At 51.8% G+C, this 22,882-nt stretch overlaps 3 protein-coding genes across 3 annotated transcripts; 1 reads left to right on the top strand and 2 right to left on the bottom strand.

Moving 5' to 3' along the window:
• Positions 1-1,880: 1,880 nt before the first annotated feature.
• On the bottom strand, positions 1,881-2,423 carry ETH_00004640 (uncharacterized protein; the record flags this gene model as incomplete). The annotated part of the gene is made up of 1 exon (XM_013372319.1): positions 1,881-2,423. The coding sequence occupies one exon, from the start codon at positions 2,421-2,423 to the stop codon at positions 1,881-1,883; it is 543 nt and encodes a 180-aa protein (XP_013227773.1).
• An 8,905-nt stretch (positions 2,424-11,328) lies between these two features.
• ETH_00004645 (uncharacterized protein) lies at positions 11,329-18,003 on the top strand (the record flags this gene model as incomplete). Its single annotated transcript, XM_013372320.1, has 13 exons — positions 11,329-11,425; positions 11,653-11,943; positions 12,793-13,719; positions 13,927-14,020; positions 14,327-14,458; positions 14,664-14,715; positions 15,074-15,127; positions 15,900-16,004; positions 16,139-16,301; positions 16,669-16,839; positions 17,171-17,405; positions 17,621-17,726; positions 17,929-18,003. The coding sequence occupies 13 exons, from the start codon at positions 11,329-11,331 to the stop codon at positions 18,001-18,003; spliced, it is 2,502 nt and encodes an 833-aa protein (XP_013227774.1).
• Positions 18,004-18,703: 700 nt separating this feature from the next.
• On the bottom strand, positions 18,704-20,479 carry ETH_00004650 (GPI-anchor transamidase, putative; the record flags this gene model as incomplete). The annotated part of the gene is made up of 1 exon (XM_013372321.1): positions 18,704-20,479. The coding sequence occupies one exon, from the start codon at positions 20,477-20,479 to the stop codon at positions 18,704-18,706; it is 1,776 nt and encodes a 591-aa protein (XP_013227775.1).
• Between the last annotated feature and the right edge of the window lie 2,403 nt (positions 20,480-22,882).

Genomic DNA, 22,882 nt, shown 5'->3' on the forward strand with positions numbered 1-22,882 from the left:
GCAACAGCAGTAGCGAGCTCGCCGTCTCCCTGCAGTCACTAGGGGCCGTTGCTTTTTTTGGCGGAGTGCATGCGCCGTAATATTGCATGCTGATCACTATATGTACGTACATTTCATCTGTTGCTGCAGCAGCAGCGACAGCAGCAGCAGCAGCAGCCATAGCTTTGACAGACGCCAAGTTGTACAGCTAGACGAATAGTACGGCGCCGTGCGGGTCCTGCGCCGGGCCCAAGGCGCTCCAGCACCCTAGCAAGCTAGCTGGCTCAAACGAATAGCTAGCTGGCTAGCTAGCTAGCCAGCTAGCTAGCTAGCTGGCTAGCTACTGGCCGGCAAGCTGCCGGCCAGCCAAGCCCATCGTTAGTATTCCTCGGCCCGTTTCTGCAGCTAGCTGGAACTAGCCACCGAAGCAGTGGTGGCTGGCGAGCTAGCCGCTCAGCTAGACCCCAGCTAGCTAGCTGGCTGGCCCGTCCGCCCCCTAGCCGGCTAGCTAGCTAGCTAGCTAGCCATTAATTTGCCCATAGTTCCCGCGGTGGTTTTCCAGCACATGCTGGGAATGCCTTCGGCGCAACAAACAGGAAACCACCGAAGTTAAGAACAGCCAGGACGGGGTAGCCACACAGAGAGAAAAGAACCAAACTAGAGCTGGCGGCTGCTGCTGCAGCAGCAGCCGCAGTAGCAACAGCAGCGGCAGCGATAGTTAAGCACCAGCAGCAGCGGCTACAGTTGCAGCAGCAGCAGCAGCAAACTCTAGACGGACGAAATTATCGAGTTGTGTTAAAGAAGCCGAACTGAAAGTCAGGCCCCATTGCGAATGCAGCGGGGCGGCAGAGGCGCACTGGGCCTGCCGTGACTGCTGCTGCTGTGGCTGCTGCTGCTGCTGCTGCTGCTTGTAGCAGCAGCAGGCTACGAGACGGGTCTACAGTTGCTAGCCCGGGGAAAACACATATAACTCAATAGAGCCGGAGGCTTCCCGCCACCCTCGAAGAGGCCTAGCGGGGCTTCGCGGGCCCCCCAGCGCTTCGCCGGCCGCTAGGGGCAACTACAGGCCCGCAGGGGGCCCCCAGGGGCCCCCAGGGGCCCCCAGGAGTCCCCTAGGGGGGGTCCGGAGAACCCGCGAGGGGCCCCTGTCAGCCCCTGCGGCTTCGGAAGGCGTGTCAAAGACTCCCTGAGGGTCTAGCGCGGCCCCGGGGCTGCCCAGCCTCCTGTGGGGCCCCCCGGAGGCCCCTCGGGCTTCTGTGTATACCCCCGGGGCCCCTCGGGCTCCAGTGGGGCCCCTTAGGGGCCCCGCCAGCGAACTCCAGGGGCCCCCCGGGGGCCCCCAGGTGAGGCCAAGGGCAACAGGCTCTGGGGAAGAGAGTCCTTGTGTCGGCTTCTTCCGAAGGAACTTGCGCTGCACAAAGCTGCTGGGGCTGTCTCTTACTCCTCTCTTTGTTCTGTGTAGGCGGGGGCCCCCAGGCCCCTTTTCTGGGGGCCCCAGAAGCCTTGTGCTGGGGCCCCCTTGAACTTTAGAAAGAACTAAACTAGGAGAGCCTCAAACCCTGACAAACAGGATATATATTTGTTCGTTTGTGTCCCGAAGAAAACGCCCAAGGCCTCTTTAGGCCCGCTTTGTCTCTTGGCCAGCCACGGGCTTCTCGGGGGCCCCCTGGGGCCCCCCCAGCGTGCCTTTGGGTGCCCCCGGGGCCCCGCCAGTAAGCGCATCGAAAGTAAGGCGCAACAGAAGTCAAGCGCTGCTGGGGGGCCCCTCCAGGCCCCCCGGGGCCCCCTCCGGGGGCCCCCTGGGGTCCCCTGGGGTCCCCCGGGGGCCCCCTGGGGGCCCCCGAAGGGGCCCCCAGTGAACTCTGCCCTCCTTTGGGGCTTTGCATGCGGCCCAAGCTGAGTCAACCCAGGAAAGAGTCCGGGGAACTCGAAGGCGAGGGAATGTGAGTTTCCGCCTGAGAGGAACACGAAGAAGCTGCGGGGCTGGGGGCTGGGCTTTTGGGTTTGCTGGACTTTGGCCTGCTTCTGCATTGTCTGCAGCGGCTCTTGAACGGGGCCCCTGTGCGCCGGCGCGGTGGCCGCTGCTGCTGCTGCTGCTGCTGCTGCGGCTGCGGCTGCTGTGGCTGCGATTCCTGCGGTAGCAGCTGCTGCTGCGCCTGCGCCCCTGGCCCCAGAAGCACAGGCCGCAGCTCCAGGTGCGCCGGGCCGCCCGATAGGGCACCTTGGCCTGCTGCTGCTGCTGCTGCTGCGGCTGCTGCTGCTGCCTCTCTCTCCACACTCAGTATGAAGGAGTCCAACAAATCAACTTGTCGATTCCATAAGTGAATGCAGTAGGAACCCTCAGCAGGAGAGCCATCTGCCTGTGAGCTCAACTCGAAAAGTTCGGCAGAGGGTTCCCCGAGGTGTCTGTACACCTGAGGCTGGTCGGGAAAGCTAGCGCACATGAGCGGCAGAAATAAACTAATTCTGGTGTTTGCAATTGCTGCAGTAAGTCCAGCTGCTGCTGCAGATCCTCCTGCTGCAGCGGCTTTGGCCGGGCGGCGGGATAAAAGCTCTGCTGCTGCTCGTGCTGGTGTCTTTGTTACCTTGAGCCTGCTTACGGGCTAGCATATGTCTGCTACCAAAGACAAAAAGAATAAAACTTTACAAGTGAAGGCTGCTGCTGCTGCTGCTGCTGCCTGACCGCCGGTCTGCCTCCCCACTCGGGCAGCAAAGACAGCCGATGAAGCGACAAGCCGAGGGGGAAAACGAGGTACTGAAGGCCACTGTTACTGTACGGAAAAGACAGAAAATAAAAAGAAGTCTATACAATTATATTCTTATTGCTTAGCTAATAGTTTTGTGAAATGCTGCGGCAGAAAAAAGCAGGAGAGCAGATCAGCGCGCGCCGATCGATCACGGAAGAGCCGCAGCAGCAGCGACTTTCGCTGCTGTTGCTGCCCATTGTTGCTGCTGCTGCTGCTGCTGCCCTGAGCTTCGGTTTAGCCCAAGCAACTCCGCAGGCCTTACTTTCTGTATTTATTAATTTTGCAACAGAAAGGAAGAGACAAAAGCAAACATAGAAACTGGCGTAGGGGGCGTCCCGTCCGTCGGCAGCTCGGCGGTTCACCCATCCCTGTTGCCGTGTCTGTCGCTTTCCATCTCTGGCGGGTCCAACTTTATTCAAACTTTTGCATTAAATACAATTTAACAGACGGTTTTTGTGAATTTATTCCGGAATACTAATATCCAGTCCCAGACATGTTGCCCCTATGCTGGCCAGACTGCATCGATACCAGTGGTGCTCCAGCGGCTTCGGGTTCTGGTGGACATCTTGATTTGGCAATTTACAAGTTTGAGTAATTAACGAGTCATTAATGATCCCGTTCATTTCTTTTCTTTTAATGTTTTCACAGTATTGAATCTCCTCGAAGCTTTTACTGCTCAGTGTCACCTCAGGCATGCAGGAGCTACAGACCCCCCCCGAAACGACATCTGCACCAGCAAACAACATTAGCCTCCAAACATTGTTTGTACATTCTTCATTTCCTCTTTATAGAGTCATTAAGGCTCAATTAAGGTCTGAAGACTGCTGCTGTTTGCGGCAGTGGCCAGCCAAGCTGCCGGTCTTCGTGTCAACTGCTGTAACGCACAAGCAGCCTTATTAAGTAAAGACTAAAACTGTGCTGCACTCCACCCGTGCAGCTTCGAATCCCACTACTGTCGCTTTTAGGCAGTTGAGATAACACATGGCAAAGTGGGGGCCATTTGGTGGCGAGAAAGTCCACTAGCACTAGTTTAAGAATTTGCATAGACACAGCCAGAGACCCAGCGAGCTAGTTAGCAGCTTGGTGCCTAGCTAGCTAGCTAGCTAGCTAGCTATAGAGCTAGCCAGGTAGCTAGAAAGGCAGCTACTCACTCACCTAGTTAGCCACCTGAAACAGCAACTGTGTCAGTAGGATGCAGTTTGCAATTTCCGCAATTTCGACAATCATTAAGCGTGGATTTTTGAATGTTTCGTTCTTTAATAACGGCGCTCTTTCTAAGGGAGGCTCCCCTAGCTCTAGTTATGCATTTGGGCTGGAGGTGTGGCGCATTTTGCTGGCAGAGTTGTCGCATTATTTGCAGCTTTTTGGCTTTCATGTCTTTCGCTTGAAAGCCCGCATAGTGCAGAATAGTGCAGGAAGCTTTAAGAATGTGATTCCCTTGATGAAACTGTGTGAAGTGCTGCTTGGGTTGGCGCAGAAGTGGGACAGTATCGCTGACTATTATATATTATAATATATATATATATATATGTATATTTATATGTTTGTCTTCAGCGCGAACTGGCAATAATTAGGCGAGACGCGCTACATGTTTAAAAGTCAGTTTTCCCTTCACCGAAGCTCCTAAGATCAACAATGCTAGTGAAGGTAGCACCGAAAACATACTAGTCATGCGTTTTCGATTTATATTCTCGCAAGTGTGTTGTGGGGAAAATCGTAAGTTCTATGCAATAGCAAAGTCCCCTAAACTTGACCAATTCTGAAAATAAAATATTATGCACACTTCTACTGGCATGAGCAAATGAATCCGTGCATTGCACTGCAACCAACTTGCTGAAGAAAGAAGCTATCAAGTGGAAGTTAGGGCATCAGCAACAACCACAATGACAAACAAGCGAAACAGTACCTTCCAGAATTTAGTTGCTCTTTTGCTATTTTGCTATTTTGTAAAGTGCATCCTAGCGGCATAGAAGAGGCAGTGCCCGAGACTGGCACACAACTCACATTAAGAGAAACATTTCAAAAAGCAGAAGCGATTGAGAACGCCAGGAGAGCCAAGGAAAGCCAAGAAAAGCCAGCAGATACTCGCAGGGGTCGCGAGATGCGTTGAAAAGGGGTGGACACTGTAATACTGGCCAATACAAAGGGGCATATGACGGGCGTTTCAGCCAAAACTATTGATATAAATACGCACTAGAGCAGTTCACGAGTCTACTGAGTGCAAGAACTGGGTTTTTGAAAGTGCCAACTCACCGGGCTGCGAAACAACGAACCCGCCAGCCTCTGTGCACAGGCCGCAGTAACGCACACTAAAAGGGGCGAAATTCTCCGCTTTCCAGTATAATGTGTTGAATTCAGCAAAACACACTCCGTGGTTGTTCTGGTACAACAGCATTCAGCGCCTAGACAGACTTGGTATTCTTTCACGTACCAACGAAGCGCCCAGGAGCATTCAGCAATACTATGGCCCCCGAAATTCGCAGCATGCAGAAGTTTAGTATTGTGAAAGATAAACAAAATCTTACTGCAAGATGTGTAACAGAGAATAGCTACAAGGTGGATTCCGCGGCCCGCGCTTCTTGGGGCCCAAGTCGAACTTGCTTACTGTTCACGTTTTCCGCGAAGAGTGCCTAAAGCCCCAACAATCAAAGTTTCAGTTTGAATATATGCTTTCAGCAGATAAAGTCACCTATTTACTGGGGAATAATAAGAGTTCTGTCGAACTGAAGCCGCAGCACACGCATTTCTCTTTTGAAAGGGGCGCTCATGCGCGGTATGTGCTGAAAAACTAATTGGCACCAAATGCTGCGACAAGTGGCTCCTTTCTTGTAAAGAAAACATTAATATCTTTATTGGCGAGTACTAGAGCTGAATGATTCTTCAATACATGCTGCGTAGTCCTAGTGACTATACCTGTTCAGCACTTCGTGACAATAGCTCCTGAGAGGCCGCTGCTAACGAAGTATAAGATATATCTTAGAAAAGGCTTGTTAACTTTTGTTAACTTTCTATTACTCTCTCGCGAGCTTTTATCCATCATTTCATAATGCTGTATTCGCTTGGCAGGGAGGATGGCATGCCAGCAAGAAATTGAGCAAACGTCTCACCATAACGTAGACAAGTTTTTTCGAAAATACTTGGTCTTTTGGCAGTTAATTTCTGCTGAGATAATAACTAATTCGTCTATAAACTCAATAACAGCTGGTAGAATCGATGAAGCTGGTTATGTCTACGCGGTGGCAGCAGAGCGCTTCGCTACTGCGCATCGCTCTCAACCTTGCACACTTCCATCTACAAAAGGGCAATCGAGGTGGCTATTACATAATTGCATAATTACATATACTCGGGAATTCTAAGGTCCTTTAGTGATAAAGAAGTAGTATTTTTCGTACTCCGACTCCACCTGGAAGTGGCACAGTCCCATCCGGCCCCGATGAACCATCGAAGAGCATGCACGTATTGCTCCAGTAACAAGAAAGTAGAAAGGTGTATAAAGCTGCCTGCTGCTTTTTAGTTCTCGTTTCTTTCCTACTTTGACTGCGGAGAATAATGCATATCCCATCTAATTAATTCCATGGATGAAATGAATGCATGCAAAGCACAACTCCACAAAGACCATTAACCACGCATTTTATCTGCTTTCGAGCGTATTCTAATACAACACTACAAGAATGAATCACGGGATTACTTGAATTATTTGTCTATGAACTGAGACGCACTGGAGCCAGCTCAAAACAAACTCTACGCCTCATACAGCACGCAATTTAGCTCGAAAAAATTGGTAAAAGTCACCAACTTTGCACAGTATTTTTAAGTGTAGGATGCGTCTAACTGCACACGGAACTGCAGAACAAGCTGGGCACTCGACAAAGAGTCATTTCATGCCAGTGTTTCAGTTGCCTTTCATGTCTCAGCAACCTTATTTTCTCCATACTTGTACTTGCTTGTATTTGCAATAAGTGGCACTCGGAATCCCGAGCACTGGCACGGAGCGAAAGCAAGTTGTTGCATGCGCGTGCTTTTGAGCGCTTCAGATAGACAAATATTGAGAAAATAAAATAAAAAATGTCTAAGAAAGCCCCAAACCGGGGCCAGATCACGAACACACGAAGACGAAGCCACTTGCACTTTGGGGCTGGACACAGTAGCATAAATGAGGCAAAGACCGATGCCGCTGTAAGGATTCAAGCAAATGATGCCTGGAATCAAAAACCAATTGCATTAAAAAGAAAAAATTGTGTCGAGAGTACCAAGAAATGGCATTATGGTCTGGAATGACGTGAACCACAAAGTTGGCTTGCCTCGCTTGGTGAGAGCCCAGCATAGGGGCGGTCATTAATGCAACTGAGCCCTCAAGGCTATAGGAGTGGTGCTCAGCCTTTTTAATTTTTTTAAAATTCATTACCAATTTTGTAAAATGCGAAATGAAGGTGCAATGAGCACTCAGAAAGCATAGCACTACAATCTAGGAGGCATAGTAGGCACCCGGCAGAGCAAATTGCACGGAAATTCGTGTCCAAGCAGCGTATCGCAGATAAATGTTCAGAGATTTAACAACTATTAAAATTTTAAAGGAAACATGTTCATAATCTGGGGATTCGGGAGGGTTGGCGGCCCTTGGCACAAGTGCCTCTTGGCCGGGACCAGACGACCCCCCAGGTCAGCAAAGAGGTAACCAATGGACTCCAGCGTGTACAGACACACCCGCATGCTCATTATTTTGTTCAATTATTTAATAAAAGATAAAAGAGGGCTTTTTTGTGTTTCGTGGTCCATTAGGATGAGCTGCATGCAGCAAAAGACATGCAAATGCAGTCTAAATATACCTCCGCCCATAGTTCTGCGGGAGTGAAAAAGATGGACAATCATTGGAGTGCAGATTGCACTATGAATCAGATCCTGAACATGAAAGGTAGAAATATGAAAGACCAAAATGGAAATGGAAATGTCAAGAACAAGGCTTGGCTTCTACATTCTTATCAGCTACTAGTTTTCCTAAAAACACTTCCAACACTGTGCAAACATGTACAAACATTTTCTAAGGCCAATAAGTAGCTTTGGAAGTCTCAGACCCCTAAAAAGACTCAAAAAGTTGGGATGTGCCGCACCCCGAAACGCAACATGCAGAGCTCTGTCAGATGGCTGAAAGCTTAACTTGACTGCAGAGGCCGCAGGGCCTATTCAACTTTATAAATCTCTCATTTGTGTACTCTGCATGCGGGTCGAAGTGCAAATGTGTTGCATGCAATTAACAGTGCCTCTCAAGGCCATTTCACTTTCTCACTGCAGTTCGCAGTGCAGCTCTTAGCGGCCGCCGAATCGCCGCAACAAAACCGCGATCTTTTTGAGTACTGAATTATACAAATTGAAATAAGAAGAAAAACAATTTCAAAACTCCCACTTGAGCTCTGTGGGGCTTCTGCAAGAGTAGCTCCAGCCCCTTACATGCATCCATCAGGTGGCTTTTGGCCGCAGTAGCAAGCGGCAAAGTGGGATTGGATCTTACTGGATCTTCTTTCTTTTGAGCATTAAATTTCCTTTTATTCGTCAAATTATTTCAAATGAAAGTTAATTTTAGATTAGAAGGCAGAGAAGAAAGCGCAAAAAGAAAACGGCGCACCGTCAACAGAGAACAAGAGGATTCAAATGCTATTCTTTCTTTTCTTTCCAGTGATCTGAGTCGAACTTGAAGTATTCCAAGTGCTTTCCACCGACTGTAAATTGCAAGTTTCCTAAAATATCAATTTTAGTGAACAAGACAGAAGTTGTTTCGAGTTTTCGTGCTTTTGCGAAAGTGTACAGGAGGTGACTCCCGAATGAAGGAAATAAAGGCAAGAAAAGCTTTCTTCAAATTCGAAAAGGGCAATTTTTTGCTCTACTTCTGGAAACCACTGTTTATATGTGGCGACAGAATTCGAAAAGGTGTATTCGAAATTATATTTCTTGAAACAAAAACATTCCGTAGGAAATGTGTTCCGAGTTCTGTTTGCTCATGCTGTAGTTTTAGCTCATGAGTTTGAAAATACAAGTCCGGGAGCAGAACCATTTCATAAATATTTTATTTCCAAGTCCCGCCTGCCTGTCTTACAATGTCAGTGCATAAAACTTAGAAATACATTTCTTAAAATTAAAGGCATACCATAAATATTATATTCCCAAATTCCGTTTCTCTCTGCTATAATGATAGTGCGTGAACTTGGAAATCTATTTCTTGAAAATAATAACACTTGTAGTGTGTGCACATTTTTTGTCCCCAAATTCCGTTTGCTATAATGTTAGTGCATGAAATTGAAAATGCAATTCTTAAAAATAAAGGCGTTTTGCCTTTTGCATCTGTTGTGACCTTATTCCATGAACTTGCACATAAAATTCTTAAAATAAAATCACTTCATAAATATTATATTTCCAAATTCTGTGTTGCCACTGTCGATATTATTGCACGAACTTGAAAATATATTTTTCATAAAAAGCATTTCATAAACATTATTTTCTTAATTTCCGTTTGCTTCCCTTACAATGCTGGTGCACAAACTTGGAAACAAAATTCTTAGAAATAAAAACATCTAATAAATTTCGAATTTCCAAATTGCTTTTGCTTCTTATAATAGTATTGCAAAAAGCTGAAAACAAAACCCCTAAATTAAAACAGCCCCGCATTATTATTTGAATAATTTACCTAACGGAAAAGTTTGCAGCTAAGGGCTAGTGACACAGAAAAAAGACGAATTTTTTTAACTTTTTCATTTTATAAATTCCAAACTTTCCAGAAATAAGAAACACATCTTTCTTTGAAGGTTTCTATTATTCAAAAAGAAGAATCTTCTCTTAAAAGCACCTTATTTTTCACCAAAACATTAAAAAATCCAAAAATGGCTTCAAAACGCATCAAAGCCCCGAACTTGGCAAAGCCCTCAGCCAGACATCCAATTAGGAATTATATTTTAATTAAATGTCGTAACAAAACTTTCAAATTTGAATCATGTTTTAATTAAATTTTCTAACCAAATCCAATCATGAATCATATTCTAATTAAATGTTTTAACCAAATCTTTAAATAGGAATTACACCTTAATAAAATCTTCAAAAGTCTTTTATTTGCTACTTCTGTCTCGCCCAGGCCTTCAACATAAATCACTTTTGCATTTCATTTAATTAAATTCTTTTTTGCTTTAAATGGCAGAACTTCGCTTTGGCCCAGGGGGCCCCCCAAGGCCAAGTTTGTGGGGCCCCGGGGCCTTCAGGGGGGCCCCCAGCCCCCCTCAAGGCCATTTCTTTGGCCTTAATTTATTTATTTATTTATCAGATATTTACTTGGCCATAATGCGAACACCCACAGAACTCCAAGACGCCCCAAAAGCCTCTAAGGGGGCCCCATGGGCCCCAAAAGCTGCTGCCGCAAAAAAGTACCCGCAATAATGGCTCTGAAGGGGCCCCCTGGGGCCCCCAGGGGCCCCCTGGGGCCCCCTGGGGCCCCGGCGGCCTCGGGGGCCTCGGGGGCCCCGGGGGCCCCTGTCTGACTTTGGGCCCCTGTGGGGCACAGGGGGGCCCTGGAGGCCTCCAGAACACTCGAGGGGGCCCCAAACCCTCGAAGTTCTTGCAAACAGCCAGACCCTAAACCCTAAACCCTAAATCCTAGGCAGGGATTCCAAACACCAGACTCTCCGCTGCTGGAGGAGATAAGCAAACACGCCTCTGCTGCTGCAGTGCACACAGGAAATGCAAACATAAAGCGGGGACCTCATCAGGGTTTAGGGTTTAGGGTTTAGGGTTTAGGGCCTAGGTTTTCGATGCTTCTAAGTGGGACATTCGCACACACTAAACTGCAGCGTGGAGTGTACAGACAGAAGGAAGTGAGAAGGCAGCTCAGCAGCTCGCGACGCCAGTGGACCACTGGACAGGGTATGGTGCTGCTGCTGCTGCTGCTGTTGCTGCTGCTGGTGCTGTTGCTGCTGCAGCTGTTGGCTGTGCGCAGCTTTGTGTGTTTGCTTCCACTTGTCTTGAAGTTTAAAATTAAAGTAAATAAAATATTAATGAGACAGGCTAGGAATAAGCCTGCAGCTCGTTGGGGCCCTGCTGTTGCCCACGGCGCTGGTGCCACTGCTGCTGCAGCAGCAGCTGCTGCTCCTGCTGCTGCTGCTGCTGCTGCTGAAGCAGACGACCTTCAGCAACACAGCGACGAAACAACTCATATATGCTGGCACACAAGTAAAAAAGAAATGAAATGCTTTTGATTTTGGATTAGGGTTTAGGCTCAAGGGTTTTCACTGCATATCTGAGGTGTATGTACACCTCAACACCCACTACCAAGCTCAGCGTCTGCAGCTCCGCTCGAACATTTGCGCGAACTCCCAGACCTCACTTCTCTACTTCTTATCCCCAAACCCTAAACCCTAAACCCTAAACCCTAAACCCTAAACCCTAGACGCTTGACTGGCTGAATCTCAGGCTGCGTTTGCCCGCGCGACGCGTGGGCGTCCTTCTCTGCATGTGTCTTTATCTTTTAAAGGCTAAACCCTTGACGCTAGGGCCAAAACCCTAAACCCTAAACCCTAAACCCTAAACCCTAAACCCTAATCCGTCAACCCCGGACCCAAACTCTACAATGCTAAGCCTACTGGGGGGCCTCTTGAGAGGCCGGTCGCAGCAGCAGAGGAAAGACAAAAGCGCTAATAGCTCAGACCCCTTCGCAGACTCCAAAGGTAAGACCCTAAACCCTAAACCCTAAACCCTAAACCCTAGTCCGTGAACGGGAAGGCTGCAGGCTGGACTTCGGAGAGCACAGCAAAGGCCGTGTGCACTGCCTGCAAACTGCGTTGAAACGCTCACTCTCTCCTAAACCCTAAACCTAAACCCCAAACCCCAAACCCTAAACCCTAAACCCCGAACCCTAAACCCTAAACCCTAGTGCTGCTGTGAGTTGCCGCAGTTGACGTGTATCTGGTGCGGGGGGAAAAGAGCAGCGAGCTGCTGCTGGATTGTTCTTTAATGATTTCTTCGGAGACTTGTGTTTTTATTGGAGACCCTCCGGACGATGGTTTGGGAGCAGCAGCAGAACTCAGCTTCTTGAAGAAGTGCAGCAGCAGCAGCAGCAGCAGCAGCAGCAAAGTCAGCAGCAGCAGCAGCAGCAAATTCGCCATCGAGTTGCCTCACTCCGCCGTCTCCAGCTTCAGGCAGCATAAGCCCGACATGGTACAGTTTGCGGTTAAGACAGAATCAGGTAACTAATGTAAATATAAATATAAATAATAAATAAATACTTAATTAAGATATTAAACATAATCAGTAAATAAATGCTAAATAATGGCCAATTTAAAAATATAAATGGCAGTTAAAGCTGCTGCAGCAGCAGCCGCTGCTGCAGCAGCAGCCGGAAATTACGAAAACTCAGCGGGGTGTATGTACAGCGGCGCGGGCCCTGAGGTGTACATACACCTGACGCAGTTTGTAGCCTCTAAAGATGCCTCCACTAATGCAACATGAATTCATTTCTGTCGATTTTGTAAATCTGGATTTATATGTTTATTTAGTTGTCCTTAATGGCTTTATTTTGCTGCAAACTTTTGTCTTGCTGCAGCTGCTTTTTTTGAGGTGAATGTACACTGCAGAGTTCTTTGAATTTTTCGGGTGTACGTACACCTCAGCTCACGGTGTCTCTACACCTCACCGCATAAGCTGTGCAGGTCTTTTTAATTCAAATTCCACTTTATTTATTTCTTTATTTGCGGCTCTGCCCTTTGCATGCGTTCTGGGATTGCAGTGTATATACACCTGGATTTGAGGTCACCACGTGCATGTTTTCGTTTTTATTTTTAAATTCGATAGAAACGCAATATACTTATTTTAAAAGTTTTGTAAAATTTGAGAAGATGTTGTATTTCTTTCTTTTTACCATGTGCATTTGCATGTATAGTGGGCGTTAGCTGCAACTACTACAGCAGCAGCAACAGCAACAGCTGCTGCTTGGATGCTGCAGCAGCTGCAGCTGCAGCGTCTGCTGCAGCAGCGACAGCCGTTGCTGGCTTGTTTGCTGCAGCGCGTAAGATGGTTTCTGTTTTTTGTGCTGCAGATGCAACAGTAGAACTGGGCCTGGTGTTTGCGACGGAAGCTGCTGCTGCGCTCTTCAGCCAGCTAATGGTGTCTTCCATTTGCTGCTGCTTTGCTGCAGCAGCAGCAAGCCGCTGCTGCCTGCAGCAGTTCGACCGCCTCGCAAATGAGTGGCTTTTGGTGGAGTCCGAGGCGGAGGCCTTCATTAAGGAAAAGGGGGACTGTTCAGAGGCCTACCTGCTGGTTTACAAGGCCAGCAGCAGTAGCAGCAGCAGCAGCAGCAGCAGCAGCAGCGGCAGCAGCAAGGGGGGAGCTGCGGGGAAAGAAGGCAGCAGCAGCGGCAAGGGGAAGGCAGCAGCAGCAGCGGCGAGCAGCAGCAGCACTTTGCCTGCTGCTGCAGCTGACCCGGTCGCCACAGCAGTTGCTGCTGCAGTTGACGCTGCAGAGAACGAAGACGCCGCTGCTGCCTCTGGCGAAGCAGCAGCAGCAGCAGCAGCAGCAGACAACATTCCTGTCCCCCTTTGCTATGTTGCCATTTCCTACGACGAATTTATTGTGCCGCTGCCGCAGCAGCAGGAGCTGCAGTGGTGGGGGCCTTCGCCTGAAGGGGATAAGCGGCTATATAAGATTAGTTTTGCTGCTAGTGCAGCAGCAGCAGCAGCAGCGCCGGCAGCAGCAGCAGCAGCGCCGGCAACAGCAGCAGCAGCAGCAGGAGCGAGCGAGTCCAGCGCTCCGCCGCCCACGGTCAAACAGCGAAAGCAGCAGGAACAGCAGCAGAAGCAGCAGCAGCAGCAACAGCAGCAGCAGCAGCAGCAGCAGCAGGGCCGCAAGTTCCTTGACACTTATGCTCTAGTGCTTGCGGAAGTCAGCAGCAAATGTCGCTTCTCCCCCGAGGAAGATTTGGAGAAGCAAATTGGGTACTATGGGGAATTCAATACTGCTCCCAGCTGTAAACCTTAAACCCTAAACCCTAAACCCTAGACCTTAAACCTTAAACCCTAAACCCTAGTTCTAGAGGCAGAGGGGCGACCAGCTGAGGGCAGCGCGAAGGCCTCCAACAAGCCCACTGATTCTGCTACGAAGCCTTTCTGACCGCTTAGGGTTTAGGGTTTAGGGTTTAGGGTTTAGGGTTTAGGGTTTAGGGTTTGCGGCGCAGACGGGGAGGTTGAGGGCATGCAGATTGAAGACGCAGAAAGCGACCCGTCAGATGATGAGGAGCAATTCCCCATTGTTGCGAGAGACCCAACAAGGTAAACCCTAAACCGTAAACCCTAAACCCTAAACCCTAAGCCCTAAGGGAGCCTGCAACCGTGAACCAATACCGTAAACCCTAAACCCTAGTGCAGCTGCTGGCTTCACAGGCAGGGCAGCGGGCTTCAGATAAAAGGGTTTAGGGTTTAGGGCTTAGGGTTTAGGGCACACTGCTTTGAATGGCAGCTCCGGGACGCAGGGCTCAGCGCTCTGAGGTTTCAGGGTTTAAGCGGGGGTTTAGGGTTCGAGCCAGAGCTTAGGGTTTAGGGCAAGGCTTAGGGTTTAGGGTTTAGGGTTTGGCGCAGGGACTTGCTGAAAACGGCCCCCGACTTCATGGCCAACGAAATGCTGGAAGCTGGGCAGCAGCGGGCGGTGGTTTTTAGGGTTGGGGCTGAGGGCCAAACCCTCAAGACAAAAAGGGACATGCAAGTCCTCAGGTCCGCAAACCCTAAACCCTAAACCCTAAACCCTAGGGGCAGCAGCGCGAGGCGCGGCGCGAGCTGCAGGCTCTTGGGGCAAGCGTCAAGTTTTGAGTTGCTGCTCGCCACGTCCTAGGTCATTTGAGCCCTAAACCCTAAACCCTAAACCCTAAACCCTAAACCCTAAACCCTAGCGGCAAGGTTTGCGCGGGATGATGCACAGGTTCGACGAGTATGGCAAACCATCTGTCGTGGCGACGATCGATGGATCCAAAGTATGTTGCTGCTTCTGTTGCTGCTGCTGCTATTGCTGCTGCTGCACGTGCTGCTGCTTTTGCTGCAGCAGCTGCAGGGTGTGGTGCTGTTGCTGCACTTGCTGCCAGCAGCATCGCTCCCTGCTGCCTTGCAGCAGCCGCAGCAGCAGCAGCAGCAGCAGCAGAGGGAGCGGCAGCAGCATCAGTAGAGACGGCAGCACCAAGAGAAGCAGCAGCAGCATCAGCACCAACAGCACAGAGAGAGCAGCAGCAGCAGGGACAGCGGCAGCAACTGCATCAACAGCAGCAGCAGCAGCAGAAGCAGCAGCAGCAACGGCACATTTGCTGCTGCAGTTTGTTTTGCTGCTGCTGCTCTCAGCTAAACTTGCAGGGCCAAGACCAGGGGCTGTCTTCGGCGCTGCTGCAGGACTGCGTAAGCTGCTGCTTAAAACATTTAATTAATTAGTTATTATTTATTTTTTATCTATTTAATTTTTATTATTTAATTATTTGTTATTTATTTAAGTTTTGTTCTATTTGCTGCTGTTTGCCTTTACTTGCTGCTGCCTTGGGCTCGCCCGCCGTCTCTCCCGGGCCCCCCCTGACTGTCCGCTAGCTGGCTAGCTAGCTGGCTAGCTAGCTGGCTAGCTGGCTAGCTAGCAGGCTAGCTGGCTAGCTGGCTAGCTAGCAGGCAAGCTGGCTGGCTGGCTAGCCAGCTGGCTAGTTGGGTTGCTGGGTAGCTAGCTGTGTAGTTGGCTTGCTAGCTAGCTGGATAGCTAGCTGGATAGCTAGCTGGCTGGCTAGCTGGCTAGCTAGCCGGCATGGTACACAGATAGCTAGCTGGCTGGCTAGCTGGCTAGCTAGCTGGCTGGCTAGCTGGCTAGCTAGCTAGCTGGCTGATTGGTTAGCCAGTGAACTAACTTGCTGTTTAGTTGGTTAGCTAGCTAGCTGGTGGCTAGCTGCCAGCTAGCTAGCTGGCTAGCTGCGCAACTCGCTGGCTAGCTAGCTGTAGATTTGGCTGGTGCTGCAGCTGCTGCTGCTGCTGCATCGGGCATTCGGTTCTACTTCAAATGGCCAATTGAATAGTTAATTGAATCAATTAAATTAGGCTGACTGGATTAATTAAATTAGATTAATTAAGTAAATTGATTAAATTGAATTTAATTAATTTAATTGAATTGATGTTTTTGCTTTTGCTGCTGCAGGAAAGAAGGCTGGTGCTGCTGCCCGCCGAGGACTCCAAAGCTCCTCCGTTTCTCTTTAATTTGGAAACAGAACAAGTCTTGCAAACCCTCAACGTAGACATGAAGGTCAAACACTAAACCCTAAACCCTAAACCCTAAACCTCAAACCCTAGCCGTAGAGAGTGCACTTCCTGTGCGCGCGGAGGATTTAGGGCCTAGGGTTTAGGGTTTAGGGTTTAGGGTTTAGGGTTTGGGCGCAGGTGAAGGGGATTTTGCCGCTAAAGGCGGATTCGAGACAAACCCTAGAGTCGAGGGTTTTGGCATTTAATGACAAGAGGTTCTGCTGTATAGACACCAGAACTAAAGAAGCTGAAATTCGCCACCATTACACCTACTCCCAGAACCAGGGCTTTTCCTGCGGCGGTAAACCCTAAACCCTAAACCCTAAACCCTGAGTTCTGGCAAACCCTAGCGAGCCCGAGCAAACCCTAGCAAGCAGGAACGGAGTCTGGGGTCTTTTCTGTTGCACTGAACCCTCGTAAACCCTAGCGGTCTCTGCTAACCCTCGTAAACCCTAGCAAACCCTCGTAAACCCTAGCAAACCCTCGTATACCCTAGCAACCCCTCCTAAACCCTAGGAGCCCGCGCACGGGAGCGCGGAGCGTAGGGTTTAGGGTTTAGGGTTTTTGCCGAAGCCAGAGGGCGCGTGGGGCGCAGCAGCGCGCGTTGGGAGCCCCCAGGAGGGCCTAGGGTTTAGGGTCTAGGGTTTAGGGTTTAGGGTTTGCTGCAGCGACGGACGAGGAGGGCCACTTGCTGCTGGGGAGCAGCAAAGGGGTTTTGAGACTCTATGATGGAAAGACAGATAATGAGGGGGTTTACAAAAGAGCTAAAACACAAATTAGCGGTTTAGGAGACCCCATACTCCACGTGGCAGTCACCCGCGACGGCAGCTGGATTCTCGGTAAACCCTAAACCCTAAACCCTAAACCCTAAAGGGGTGGGTTAGGGTGGCGTGGGAGGGAGGGGCAGCGGGTGCTGCTCGCGGGCTGGCGAGGCGCAGCGGGTGCTGCGACTCTTCTCACCCCTAAACCCTAAACCCTAAACCCTAGACCCTAAGCGCTAAACCCTGGAAATGAGGGAGGGATTCTCGGGTGGGAGGGCTGCAGCAAAAGTTCGCAGGCTGCTGCTGCAGTGCTCCCCCCAAACCCTAAACCCTAAACCCCAAACCCCTAACCCCAAACCCTAAACCCTAAACCCCAAACCCTAAACCCTAAACGCTGCGTGTGCTGCAGCGACCTGCGCGCGGTATTTGCTGCTGTACCCCGTGCGTCCGGAGGGCAGAAGCAAAACAGGGTTTAGCTTTCCGCTGGGGGAGTTAAAACCTAAACCCTTGCTGCTGCAGCTGCTGCTGCAGGATGTCAGCAAGTTTAACCTCCAGTGCTGCTGCTTCAGAGCAGCAGCTTTTGATGCAGCAGAGCAGCACATCGTCACCAGCACCAACAACCTCGTCATCATCTGGGACTTCGTGTCCGCAAACCCTAAACCCTAAACCCTAAGCCCTAAACCCTAGGTCCTTGTTTTGAACGAGTTGAGCGGTAGCCGTGTCTGCGAAAGCCCCAAACCCCGATTTAGGGTTTGGGGGCAGCGAAGCCGAACCCTGGGGGCTCCAGGCCCCGTGAGGGAACCCGCGGCTGCAAAGAGGGTTAAGGGTTTAGGGTTTAGGGTTTAGGGTTTGGTTGCAGGGCCGTGAAAAACGGCAAAACTGATGCCTATCAAATCCGGCGAATTAGCGACTACATAAAGGACTTGGCGTTCTTGAAGGCCGGCGAGAGGGAGGCGGTTCTCATGGTCAGCGAGGGTTTAGGGTTTAGGGTTTAGGGTTTGGGGTTTCCAGGGTTTAGCGTTTAGGGCTTGGGGTTGGGGTAGGAAAGACATCCCTAGGGTTTGAGGGCGGCCGCTCGGCGCGCTTCGCGCTCTGGGGCAGAGCAGAGGGTCCATAGGCCGTCGAGGGTTTAGGGTTTAGGGTTTAGGGTTTGGGGTGTTTGCATAGGTAACGCCGTCGTCGATTACAACTCGCGGAGTGCGCAGGACATACCAAGACTGCAAGAGTGAGTCGGAGCCATAACTGGCAGCAGCAGCAGCAGCTGCTGCTGCTGCAGCAGCAGCTGCTGCTCCTGCAGCGGCAGCACGAGCTAATGCAGCAACTCTTGCTGCTGCAGCAGCAAGAGCTGCTGCGGTGGCAGGAACGAGTGCTCCATTTTATTTGCTGCTTCTCGGTTGGCTTTTGCTGTATGTAACAGCTGCAGCAGCAACTGCAGCAGCAGCTGCAGCAGCTGCAGGAGCAGCTGCTGCTGCTAGCTTGTTGAGTTTCTGTTGGGGTACTTGCGGTGTACGTACACCCCAGCACGCGCAGCAAAGCGCTGCAGATCTTGTCTTGCAGGGCAACAGTTCCTGAACTCTAAACCCTAAACCCTAAACCCTAATCGTAAACCCTAGTTGATAAACCCCAGACTGTGTAGGCCTTTTAGCGGCGGGGTGCCATGTCAGGTGTACACTTCAGCAGACGCAGGCTGCTGAAGGGTTTGGAGCGAGGGTTTAGGGTTTCGAGATTACGGGGAGGGTTTAGGGTTTGGGGAATATGTGGAGGGTTTGGAGAACATGGGGAGGGTTTAGAGTTTGGAGAGTAGGGGGAGGGTTTGGGGTTTGGACAACAGGGAGAGGGTTTAGGGTTTAGCTCCTTGCTAGGGTTTAGGGTTTGCGAAGGACGCTAGGGTTCCGGAGTTAAGAGGAAGTGACAAAGGATTTGGGGTTTAGGGTTTAGGGTTTCAAAGAGAGGCTGCAGTTGCCACACAAGCAACCCCCGCAAGAACAGCAGCAAGAGGAGCGGCCACCGCTGGGTCTACCCATTCAAAGTGCTGCTGCTGCAGCTGCCGCTGCGGCTGCTGCTGCCGCTGCTGCTGCTGCTGCTGGTGTTGCTGGTGCTGCTGCTGCTGGTGTTGCTGCTGCTGCTGCTGCTGCTGGTGTTGCTGCTGCTGCTGCTGCTGCATGGGCGCATTGAGCGCAGGAAAGAATCTAAGGGCCTCGGAGTGCCACAGGTGCAGCGGTTCAGCAGCAGCAGCAGCAGCTGCTGCAGCAGCTGCTGCTGCTGCGCTGGAGTCTGCCGCAGCAGCAGCAGCAGCAGCAGGATAGGCGAAGTTGTAGGCGACGGGTTTGCGTCTGTTGGAGAAGAAGACCTCCAGGGGCAGCTGCGTAAGGGGAGTCGGCGATCCCGGGATCGGCTCCTCCTCGACCCCACACCTCGACATGAGAAAGTTGGGGTCCAAGCTGTCGAGCAGCGCGGCGACGGAGGGCAGCAGCCGTCCCACGCCCATGCTGCTGCCGCCGCCGCCGCCGCTGCTGCTGCTGCTGCTGCTGCTGCTGCTGCGCGCAGCAGCAGCAGCAGCGGCGGCGTGGCTGTTGGCGTGGCGGTTGAGGAAGTTGACCACTGAGTGGGTCCAGCGGTCCACCAAAGAAGTGCCCATTGAAGAGTCGGAAAAATAAGAATAACTGCTTTCTCCTTTTAGGGAAGAAGAGAGTCTGAGGACGTGGGGTGTACGTACACCCGAGAGCAGCGTGGCGGCCTGGCAGGTCTCGGCGATCAGCAGCAGCCGCCGGAAGCGCCGCTGCTGCTGCATGCGCTGCACTGCAGCAGCCAGCTGCTGCTGCTGCAGCGTCTGCCAGTCGCTGAACTTGAGAAACTCGTTGCCCCCGTGCCCCGTCAGAAACACCACCACGTTGCTGCTGCTGCTGCTGCGCAGCCGCTGCTGCTGCTGCGTCTCGGGTGTATGTACACCCAGCAGCACCCGCAGCAGCGCGTCCGCATTCGCTGCTTCCCCGCTGTAGTCCACCTCCGCGCCTTCCCACCCCTCCCCAAACAGCGCGCACTCCTCCTGCTGCTGCTGCTGCTCCTGCTGCTGCTGCTGCTGCTGCTGCTGCTGCTGCCGGTGCAGGGCGGCGGCGCAGGCGTCGTGGCCGCCGAAGAGGTTCTGGGCGCGGCTGCGGTGTCTGTACACCCCGGCGGGGAAGGCGCTGCGGGGCGAGCAGGGCCCGTCCTGCCCTGCAAGCATCAGAATTATATTTTTGTCTTTTATTCCTTGCTGCTTCAGACTTCTGTAAAAGGCCAGCGCGTTCGCCATGTGCCGGTAGTTCAGCCACTGCCGCGAGCTCGAAGCCACCACGGCGTGCGTGTCCGCGGGGTCTCCCAGCGCCACGAACTCCCGCAGCAGCTGCTGCTGCTGCTGCTGTGCAGCAGCAGCAGCAGCAGCAGCAGCGGAGGCTGCAGCGGCAGCTGCAGCAGCGGCAGCCGGCAAGTGGACGCCTTCGGAGGCGCCTGAGGGCCTGCGCTCCTGAGGCGGGGCCTGCTGCTCCTGCTGCTGCTGCTGCTGCTGGGAGGGCGGGGAGGGAGGCTGCCGCTGCTGCTGCTGCTGCTGCTGCTGCTGGTCTTCGGGGCCCCCGCCCGTGGAACTGGAGACGTCCGCAGGGCAGGGGAGGGCCAGCAGAGATAGCAGGAAGGGCAGCAGCAGCAGCAGCAGCAGCAGCAGTTGCTGTTGCTGCTGCGGCATTGCTGCAGCTCAACGCCGGAAGAGGACAGACCCAACGCCAGGTGTACGTACACCCGAAAAAAACCCAGCACCTAATGACAAAAACAAAAAACAAAAAGACAAAACAGAAAAGAACTCAAAAATCTTATTCTGAACTCGCTGCTGCTGCTGCTGCAGCAGCAGCAGCAGTAGCAGCTCGCAGCAGTCAGGGCCCCCCAGCACTGCTGCCGACTCTCTGCCGCTGCTGCTGCTGCTGCTGCTGCTGGGGGCGGAAGCAAATGATATTATTGTAAAAATAATATAAGTGGCTTTTATTAATTAAATTAAAAGGACAAGAAGAAGGTGTGGGGCCCCCAGCGGTTTCTTTCTTGTCTTTCGGCGCTGCGGCCATGTGTGTATAGCGAGTGGTCAGTTTGGTGTGTTCTCGTCGATTAATTTCGCCATTTAATCCATTATTAAATTAAATTTATCATTTAATTTGAAATTAGGTTTATTTATTTTTTAATTGTGAACACAAATGAGCCAAAACAACCCCGGAGAGCAGCAACAAGAGCTGCGCATACACCCGAAGCTCACAACTGGCGGAACCGTCGCTGCTGCTCTTTTCTGTCTTCTTCATTTTATTTCATCTTTTTATTTTTAATTATGTTCATTTATTAATTTCTTTTATTTATTTGCCCTCTGTGGCTTCGCCAACAGCCCCAAGAGGCCCTCTACCTCCCTAAACCCTAAACCCTGCGCTGCTAGGGTTTAGGGTTTAGGGTTTAGACCTCTTCCGCGAAGTCAGGGGGGGCTGCGTTTGGAGAGCCAAAGGCCTATAGAACCTGCTGCTGCTGCTGGCCAGGGAGCCACTCCAGCCCCTAGCTAGCTGCAGCTAACCAGCAGCAGCTAGCTAGCAGCCAGAAGCAGCTAGCTAGCTGCGAACAATCCAGGTACTTCTCCATTGCAGTGCTTTTCTTGCTGCTGCTGTTACTGCTGCTGCCGTCACCTCTACTGCCGCTGTTGTTCCCGATACTGCTGCTGCCGTTGCTGCTGCTGCTTTTACGGATAGTCCTGCTGCTGCTGCTACCACTGATACTGCTGCTGCTGTTGCTGACACTGCTGCTGCTGTTGCTGACACTGCTGCTGCTGCTGCCAACACTGCTGCTGCTGTCGCTAACACTGATGCTGTTACTGCTGCTGCTGCTGTTGCTAACACTGCTACTGCTGCTGCTGCTGCTGCTGCACAAACATTGAAGAGAAGTGAGTTAGGGCGAGCGAGCTGGGGTGTACGTACACTCCACGCAGCCAAAGCATATAGACGAACAAAGGCCTGCCTTGCCCGCGCCAAATAATCTAATTGACATAATTTAATTAATTTAATTTAATTTAATTTAAATTAAATCAATTTAAATTAGTTTAATTAAATTTAATTATCCTTTTAAATGTTTTAATCTTCGCGAGGAATTGCGAACGCCAGGCAGGCACGCGGCTGCTGAGGTGTACAGACAGCGCAGCCGCGTAATGATCCAACGAGCTCCCTCGGGCACACCTGCTGCTGCTGCTGCTGCTGTTGCAGCTGCTGCTGCCGCTTCTGTTGCTGTTGCTGCTCAAGCAGCAACCCCATCAGCGAGACGGCCCCGCTGTTGTTTCTGCTGTTGCTGCTGCAGCAGGTGCAGCAGCAGCTGCTGCAGGGCCGCACAGCTGCAGCAGCAGCCGCTGCAGCAGCAGCCGCTGCAGCAGCAGCTGCTGCTGCTGCTGTGGGGCCCCGCGGCCCCTCGCAAGGGCCCCACAAGAGCAGCAGGAAATAACAAAAGAGAAAATTGAATTCAATGGAAGCAGCACCAGGGCGCAGCCAGCTGTACGTACAGCTCAGCACACAGCCAGCCGGGCCAAACCCATTTATCTTTTCATTTTTATTTTTCTTTTTTTCTTTTCTTTCTTCAGGCCCTCCAACCGCCCCACACCTTTGGGGCCCCCGGGGGCCCCCCTGTTCCCCTGGGGGGCCCCCAGGCCTCCCAGGGTCCCACACTATACCACGCTTGGGGGCCCCCCTGGGGGCCCCCTAGGGGCCCCTCTGGACCCCTTTAGGGGGCCTCTGCGCGTCCTTCTGGGGCATATAGGGGCCCCTAGGCCCCCCCCAGGGGCCTCCTGATCCCTGATGGGGGCCCCCCATGGGCCTTGGGCCCTCCTAGGGGCCTTTGGGGCCCCCGTGGGGCCTCTGCGGGGCGCTTTTGGGGCCCCCTGGGGTCCCTTTGGGGCCCCTTTGGGGTCCTGTTGGGTCCGTTTTTGGGGCCCAAAGAAGCCCTTCTGGCCTGTCCACGGGCCTTTGCTGCCGTGGGGCCCCACAAGCCATGTGGGGCCCCGCAAGACGCGTGTGGGGCGTTTGGCTTGTGGGGCCCCACAAGCCAAACGCCCCACAGTGGGCCCCAGGGGGGCCCCTCT

This window comes from Eimeria tenella, genomic scaffold (assembly GCF_000499545.2).
Source record: "Eimeria tenella Houghton genomic scaffold, Eth_scaff1, whole genome shotgun sequence".
NCBI lineage: Eukaryota > Apicomplexa > Conoidasida > Eucoccidiorida > Eimeriidae > Eimeria > Eimeria tenella.